At 36.7% G+C, this 9,142-nt stretch overlaps 1 protein-coding gene across 2 annotated transcripts in view; it reads left to right on the forward strand.

Annotated features, from left to right (window-relative positions):
* LOC113973045 (regulator of G-protein signaling 18-like) overlaps positions 1–3,925 on the forward strand; it is an 8,524-nt gene extending 4,599 nt beyond the window's left edge. For both annotated transcript variants that reach the window (XM_027694708.1, XM_027694710.1), the window contains exons 4-5: positions 1,035–1,201; positions 3,654–3,925. In XM_027694708.1, the coding sequence (XP_027550509.1) occupies positions 1,035–1,201; positions 3,654–3,908 (422 nt within the window). In that variant the 3' untranslated portion in view covers positions 3,909–3,925. The remainder of the gene's footprint in view (positions 1–1,034; positions 1,202–3,653) is intronic.
* Positions 3,926–9,142: the final 5,217 nt, after the last annotated feature.

The following is a 9,142-nucleotide window of genomic DNA, read 5'->3' on the forward strand; positions in this document are numbered from 1 at the left end:
TGATGGAAAATGATGGAAAATTGATGGAAAATGATGGAAAATTGATGGAAAATTATAAAATCCAGTTGTTCCCTTAAGTAGACCTGGCAGTTACCTAAACTAGGTATGATGGGTCATTTATAGCAGTGTGTGTTTCTGCTCTCCTCACATGCTTAGGCTACAGCATGCTGTTAACTAGTGAAAATAACTGAAAATAACTTTTGTATTTTATTGAACAAAGTAATATAACAGATGGTAAAGAATTCCTTCAATAAACAGGAGCATCTAATCTGAATATTGCTCAAATATTCCTGACTGCAAGATATGTTCTATGTACTTAAGAAAAGATTTTGTCACTTCCGATACAATTTGTTTCTAAACCGGATCCAAACAGGATCCAAGCTGGGATCCCTATCCTTTGGAAGGGCCTGCTGCTCACATAATTATCAAAAGCACATATGTTCCTCCTTTCATTTTGGAGGGGCACACATATGTTTCAGCTACAGTGCTGGACACCATGTGCTTTTCAAATCTGTGTTCCTTGAACAGTTGACATCAATACAATTGCATGACTCCTGTAGATTTAAGCACACTTGAGAAAGAAAATATCCTCAGCATAACAACAATAGCATAAAGCAAATTATAAAGATATTGAAAGCCATCCACTTTACATTGTTACTGGAGAACAGTTTACTTGTGAGAAAAGATTCAAATAGTGTTTGGGTCAACCTAAATTGATATTCAGATGGAATAAAATCCGTCACTTCTACTTACATCCACATGTTTTGCTTGCTTCTCTTTCTAAATTTATGAGATCTCGGTAGTGGATTTTTACTGATGTTGAGAATTCTGTAATGGGAGTTACAGTACTCAGGATCATAATGGGAAAACTGCACTTATTTTAAAACCTTTATGTATTTTAAGTTAATTATCCATAATGTGATATTATTCAAAGAGAGTACAAACTGTTTTGCTTCTTTGCACAGATTGTGTGAAAAGAGTAGCTGTCTGATAAGGATATATTTTTTAATGCAATTGAACTTTCCCTTCTGTAGCTGGGCTGGATGCCTTTACAAAGTTTCTGAAAACTGAGTTCAGTGAGGAGAACATCGAGTTCTGGATAGCTTGCGAGGATTACAAGAAAAGCAAAACTGCACATGAACTTCTGCCAAAAGCTAAGACCATTTTTGAAACATTCATACAGAAAGATGCTCCAAAGGAGGTAAAGACTTTCTTCATTCTACCCTCTATTTGACACAACTGCATCTGATGAAATCTGCTTTTAAGAAGTGCATGACCAGAAGCAGATACAACAATTACTTTATGTAGTCACTGGCATAAGAAGGATGTATAATAAAAATCAAAGCTCTGGAAGGAAATCTGCAGAGATAATTCTCACTGTCTTCCATACTTCTTTCAATACCCCCTTCAAGTTACTATATGAATTTATATATTATATCGTAGGAATCAGTGATTCCTAGTGATCTTTAAATCTGGGAGATATATATATATACACACATACACGATGTATATTTAAGAAAAAAAAGTGATAGTAAATGTTAAAGCTGCAATGAGATATATCAGCTAGCATTTGTGGAGAAGTATTACCTGTCTTTATAGCTATCTCCAGAACAACAAATTTATTCCCCCTTTCTCTTAAAACACTAATTATCTATTGAATTATTACATAACAGAAATTCAGAAGCTTTTATTTTAAATAAGCTAAAAGAATAAAAGAGATTAGAAGAAACTACTAAATTAAATACATCCTTTAAAATAATAACTATGTTTTAAGTATGGACTTGTCTTGATTGACTCCCTCCCCCTTCTCCACCTCCTCCACCTCTAATTGCATATCCTTGTTACGTTACTGTCAGCACAAAAATACGTTGATATGACAATCCTCACCAACACTAAGGCCTTTTTATAATATTATAACAGTGCAAAAAGTTTTCATATTTACAACTTCTTCATGTTACTGAAGTGTGTTATAAAGGATTCAGAAATGAGCAAGAGGAATATTTTTGCCTTCCCTAAGGAGGAGATGAACGGGTTGGGAGATGATGAATTTTTCAGTGAAATCACAATCAATAGGTCTTTTGGACTTACAATTTCCTGTAATTCTATTGAGTTTGAGCAGATCAAATATGTCACTTGCCAATGCCTGCATTATTATTTTTTTTTTATTTTCCGTAATAACAGAAGTTATACACTAACTGCTGCTTCCCTGTAACGAAGGTGAAAAAGGTGTAATTCTCATTTTAAGAAGCAGATTGCAAAATGATACAATTTCCACCTGTATTTCTCATAGATTACATTTAAGTTCAGGTCTTCTTTTCCCAGGAAATGCCCACTTTCAAAGGCTTGTGTCCCCTTTCATTTCTTTCCCTGCTGTGTGCCTTTGGGGTGGACCTTACGTAAAAAGAACACCCTGAGTCACTTGAGGCAGAACCTGTTGTTGCCAATTGATTGATCCCTGGGCAGTTGTGGTCAGGTCACAACTGCTGATACTGTCAAAGTTTGAGACTAATGAGCAGGAGGAAAGCTTAAGGAGGGGACAGGGTACGAAAGTCGTACTTTGACTCACAAAAAAACAAGCAATTTCTTTGTGTGTCATACTTTAAATTGGTGCAGGTAGGTGGGTGCTGGGTTCACCTTAAGCAGTTGGCTTTGGTCAGACTTCCTTCTTGGGTTGAGCTGAGCAGCTGAGACCAGCCAACAGCACCCCATTTCAGGTCACACAGCTCCGGAGTTTGCACCTTTTCTTTAACTTCTCGTCCACAGAACTCTTTTACACACAAATTTCTGAGCATACAGTTCAATAGGTTCAGAAAAATCTTAGGTGAGTGGACCATTCTATCATCACTAATTACCCTTCAGTTTTTAGACCTAAACTACTTGTTTTAACTAGTTGTATGGAAATGACAGGTGTCTCTTAGTGAGGAAAAGAAAGCATGTTATAGAACTCACTTTTTGACTGAATCAACAAATTTTTTTATATATTCTATCTTATTTTTGAAAATAACATTTTAAATCAGTGCCTGACACTTTAATAAAATTCTCATACCAAATAAACATTTCCCAGGATGAATGCAACAGCACATGGAATAAATAATCATTTTTATATGCTTTCCAATATAAAGCTCCAGAGACCCATTTAAATATATTTTTTTATTTTATTAGAATTTTCTCACCTTCCTACTACACACCTACTACTATTTCCTACTCTCACCTTCCTACAGTACTACTGTGCTGGTTTCTACACAGAAATTAGAAATTTTAAATATTCACTAACACAGCCTCATTAGACAAAGCTCCACATGAAACCTAAATGAGAATGGAGGGAGTTCTATATTAGTTTGGTGTTGAGAAGCCTGAGAGCTGCAATTGTACAAAGATCACTATTAGAAAGTCACTTTTAGTCAAGCATCAGACTTTATCTTCTGGTTTACCTGTTTTCCTTTGTACCAGTGACACAGCTTTGAAGACTTTCTGACAGCCATTTCTGAACACAAACATACTGATTCTGGGGTGCTTACATCCTGTTGTATTGGGGATTCAAGGTCTCCTTATCAAAAAAGTCTTTCACCAACGTACAATGTCATTGCTATGAATGATAACTCAGGAAATGCAAGAATGTACATTAAATAAACACACTTTTCCTCATTTTCCAGGTGAATTTGGACTTTCACACCAAAGAAGCCACAAGTCAGAATATTCACCAGCCCCTCATCACCACCTTTGACACAGCACAGAACACAGTCTACAGGCTGATGGAGCAAGACAGCTACCCACGCTTCCTGAGATCTGATCCTTATTTAAATCTGGTTAAAGGGAGAAATCCCAATCGTCCTACCCTTAGGAGGCGGTCACGGTCTTTTACTGTCAATGATTTTCAAGGTGTACGCCCAGACTTTACTGTCTGGTAACAAGAAACCTATGCCCTCATAACTTTTAGCTACTTCTAGCTACTAGCTACTTCTAGCTACTGCAGCTACCTGTATGTGTTTTAAAATCCAAATCCTTAGCAGGTGTAAATAAGTGGCAAAGCAAAATTAAATGCACCTACACCAGGTCAGATTTCTGTAGTAGATGATTAATCTCATTTTTATAGAGAAGTAAGCAACATATTGGCAAGTCATATAATGTAAAGTTTTCATACAGTACTTTTTTTAAACTCAAGCAAAAGCTGTGATCACATTTGGAAGAAAAATTTGAATTTCCTGCATAAAAATGCAGCATAAAATGCCATTTGATAATATACAACACATATCCTGACCCTGTATCATTTAGGCCAGAGTTTCATCACAGTTATCATCTATGTACATAGTCTTTGCACATATTTATGTTTCTGCAATATTTCCTACACTAAGGACAGAGAATTTGTGGTATTTTCTCATGCTGTAAAACACACGGGAACATTATTAGATATAATGCAAAGTTACATGAATTTTAACTACAGACACTGCATAATTATTATGTAGCTGTTGCCTATTTTAAGGGTAACATAAAAATACATATTTAATTTTTTGGGGTACATTTTGTACTTTTTTTCTTATTACATATGTCTGTTCTCTGTATTTAAGTTACGCTGTATAGATTAACTTTGGCATCAAATACTTGTATTCTAATTCTGAGGAGCAAAAAAAGAGCCAAGAATGTTATTTTAACACAATGTGTGTCATTAAATATCAGGTCATGTCCATGTAGATATATAGATATATATAATATTTCTACTTTTATTTGTAAATAGTCACGGTATGCCAACTTTGTTACCAGACTTTGTTCTAAATTTTCTCTGTCTTTCATTTTGCAAGTGTATCTGAAAATTAACAGCTCTTGGACTCAGGTAGAATAACTTTCAGTTCTATTGGTCATTAATATACTCTCTATACTTTATAGAAGAGGAAGGAGAAATCTCCATTTTTATTTCCTTACTATTGAAATCACATATATTTTTCATACTCAGCATACACAGTTATCCTGTCCTTCTCTTTCAGAATTGATGCAGACATACCTTGAAGCATGGGGCAGTTCTTAAAGTTTAAACATTGGTTCAGTTTAGCAAGGGGCTGCAGGATTTATTTGTAACTATGGCTTCTATATTCAGTTGCTTCACACGGAATTTAAGTTTTCTCCCTTTTCTTCTCCTTTCTGTAAGTGGTGAAAGAGAAGAGATGAAGTTCCTAAGGATGGGACTTTATGTTCATTGCTAATTTAGAGAGTATATGAACTGCTTGATCTGAGGGTTTCTGTGTCTGCTTTACTGACTTTCAATAAATCTGATCTACTTAAGGAGTTGTCAGGATTTGGTTTATCATTAGTACATTGATGAGAAAGGTGTGAAGATTTCACTTAAAGTTCAATACTAGCTGTAATAATTACCATTTTAATAAAAAGTGTTACTGTGCACAAAGATTCAAACTCACCAAGAAATGCTGTTGAGCCACAATGACCTGGAAACCATATCCAAGCCCTTACCATTACCCTGGGAATAGAGAAGAAACACGTTTGTAACTATGAGGGCTCTGATCCTTGCTGGTTCATTCCATTATCCTTCCCTGATCTCAAAACTTCAGGCACATGCTCTCCCTGACAGTGTAAGCAGACAGAACCTGGGCACAGTGATTCAGGAACAATTCACCCGTTCTTAGGAGCACTGACACTGTATTTCAGTCCCTTTAGCACTATCAGATGCAGCTTTGGAGCTTTACAGCCTCCGTTTTTCACAAGCTGTCTACACTTCCGTGGTCATTGTCAAAGGGTCATGTGAATGAATGCAGTGAAAGGCAACTTTCTAACCCAGTATCATTGCTGAAATCAGTATCTTTTTCTGAATAGATTATTTACCTCTGCTCTTTGTCTGATGCTTGAAAAGGAATCAATTCTGACAGAAATTATCCTGTTTCTGCTTATGGGAAGTTCAGATTAGATACTAGAATTTTTTTTTCACTGAAAGAATGGTTAGGCATTGGAATAAGGTGCCTGGGAAACTGGTGGAGCCACCATGTCTGGAACTGTTCAACAGTTGTCTGGATGTGGCATTTGGGGGTACAGTTTAGGGGTGATTGTGGTGGTGGACTAGAAGATCTTGAAGGTCTCTTCCAACCTTGATGATTCTGTGATCAGGGAATCTCTAATACATCACCGACAACGAAAGCCAGTTCTCAGATATTTAAAATATGCATGTTCCTGTGTCACATATTAGTAACTTTGTCAGAGAAAGGAAACAGATTTGAGAACAGCCCCACCTGAGTGTTAACAGTGGGTTTGTTTGCAACACAGATATTTGCAACTAGATTCTGCCCTGCTATGTTCCTTCATTATCAGCTGAGAATCTGTACCTTGGATGGATTGCCATGGACTAAATAAATGAAAAAATCCCATATATTTAATACTGTTCCAAAATCTAGACAGATGACAAATATAGTACCTTGAGTAAGACTTTTTTTCTTTTGTTAGCAAAAGCCCAGCTGTTAGTCAGAACAGTCTGCAATGATAAATATAAGTCAGCAGGCGCCCCTTATTTCATTTCACAGACACATGGAAAATTCTGCTTATCTCCAGGGAGGCCTTCCTCAAAACCATCAGTGCTACTCCCTATTATGAGTTTTATAATGAAAACAAACAAATAATATATTCCTGGTAGCTATTTATGCATGTGTGTTTTTCAAAGATAATTATGAACCGCAGCTGAATTTACAGCAGACTAATACCATGGGAACTACTGTAAAAAGAAAGTCAAGATAAACTCAGAGAAAGGAAGGCAAAGGACACAAAGATAAATCAAAATGACATAATTATCTGGCAAAGGGTTTTTTCTAGAAGAGGCTCCTTCTAGTGAGAGAAAATGAACGCTCTACTGTTTAGTGCTCCACTGCAGTACTGGAGGATGAACTAGGCTTAGATTTAGTCTGTGATGCTCTTCCAGGATTAATCAGACTCAGGGCTGACCCTGCACAGACATATTTACAGCACGAACCTTAGAGAACCAGAAAACATAGTCAGGCTTCTCTAGTTTTGGCAGAATCAGTGCCATAGTTATGTAAATCCTCTTGTTTAGCTGGCCTAGTGTAAATAATACATACACAAAACTTATTGGGCAGGCATTTCTACTGGGGATTACTTTGTGTAACAGCTCTTTATATGTGCCATTCAGCTTTCAGGAAGAGCTCCCAAAATGTTCCTCTTACCAACACCATGATTTACCCACATAAGCACTGCACTTTACTCCTTACATGTGTGAAGATGCAAAGTATGAGAGAAACAATCTGCTGACTTCTATTAGCACAAAGATTTGTCTCCTGCTTCAATACTTCCATCTAATTAGATGCTTTATATGAGCTTAATTGTGATCTGCTGTTCTTGTTTAACTTGAGGGAGATAGAAATACACGTCTTCTTCAGCTTGTGGATTTGTTATTGAACAAAAAATAACGTGATTATTTTTTGAACTCACAAGAAACAAGAGGAATGAAATCTAAGATTTTATAAATTGATATAAATGAGATAAATTAATCTCAAAGAAGATCAACTGCCGTCTTCCAGTAAAGTAGGCAATTGGTAATATGGCTCTTACATGCCTTTACATGCTACAACTTATAAGCAACTCACAAATGGCAGATCCTTTTTCTCTTCTTTTTGTCCCCAGTTGCTCAGCCTGCCTTAATTAGCTACTGCTTTGAATGCATTTCCCTCCCCTTTCCAGGCATACTGCCAAAGACCTCAACTGAGAATAAAATAGCATAAAATCATCTTCCTCCCATCAGTGATTCATATGCTCATGAACTTACGCCTTGCTCAGCTGCTTGTCCTAGATCCCACTCTGTTCTTTGCATTTTAGTCAAATGCCTCAATCAAATGCCCTTTAAGCTCCTGTGTGGCTTTCTATGAAGATAGAAATGTATTCCTCTATCCACCACCCAAGCTTGTTTTCATTTTTACTTTTTTTCTTGCTAATGTCTTGTTATCTTTCATTTGTTGTACTCTGATAATTTAGGGCTGGTCTCATAAAAGCTCCCTCTGGTTTTATACTGAAGCTTTTCCCTCTCCTTGCACATTGGTGCAATTTATACCTGTCTCCAAGCACAAGGTCATAATACAACCCTTATGTTTCTGCTAGATGGGCTTCTTGTATGAAGTTTTGTGAAGTCTGATGCTATGTAAATAACAGTATATTCATCCAGGACACAAGCTGTGCCAACTAATCTGCTAGTTAGTTCTACATGGGAATCTTCGGGGTTGCACACTTTCTTGAGAATTGTTTCCATTTTTTTTCCAATATAGCTTTGTATTTGTATAGTACTTGGAAATCCTATATATGAGGTGCCAAGAGTGCTGTAAAATATTTTGACAGATTGTTCTTGAAATCAAAACACTTCACCTGAAGGGCATACTTTGGTTGGGTGGAAAATAACAGCTCATTTTCTTATGCAAAACAACTCTGTGGCATACTGCAGACACACAGAGTTATTCATATGGAAAAATGTTATTTTCTGAGTTGCCCATGCTGTGCAGTGCTATGGGAAGGTGGGTATTTACATAGTGCTGTGATTAAAATAAATTTGCATCCAGTAGGACAGGTGTTTCCATGTTACCAGGATGCCAGCAGTGCTCAGATCATCTTGGCTTCTCCCAACAAAAGAAATGCAGTCAAGTCACTGTGTGCTTGAATTGCTTGGACCGGCAGAACATTAACATTTTGTTCTGCTGAGGCTGAGTTATACGAGACAACACTATCCAAGAAAACCTGTGTATGGAATGGAATTAACAGAGGTCATGTGCTGAAGGGCATTAATGTGTTGAACCTGATCCAGGCAAGCACCAGCACACCAAAACAGCCACTGGAGAGTGTGAGCTTTTCTCACACTGCACTCAGGTGAGTACAAGGCAGCCCTTCTAGGAACGTATGTAAATGAAAATTATGTCTTAGGTTAATACACCAATAGTTTGATTATGTAGCACTGTTTTATACTCTATCGTGATTAGTATCTAAATCAGATGTGGGTCAGAGGAACAAAAAACAACATGCCTTATTCCACTAGAAGCCAATAGCTTTTCATAAAGGAAGATAACTCAGTGAAACTAATTACTAAACATAGCTAAAAATAAAAGGTGAGCATCAGCAAAAAAATCAAGTAGTTAGCCTAAAAGTTCTGGAGATT

This window comes from Neopelma chrysocephalum, unplaced genomic scaffold, assembly GCF_003984885.1.
Source record: "Neopelma chrysocephalum unplaced genomic scaffold, ASM398488v2 Primary Assembly neopelma1_98, whole genome shotgun sequence".
Classification (NCBI taxonomy): domain Eukaryota; kingdom Metazoa; phylum Chordata; class Aves; order Passeriformes; family Pipridae; genus Neopelma; species Neopelma chrysocephalum.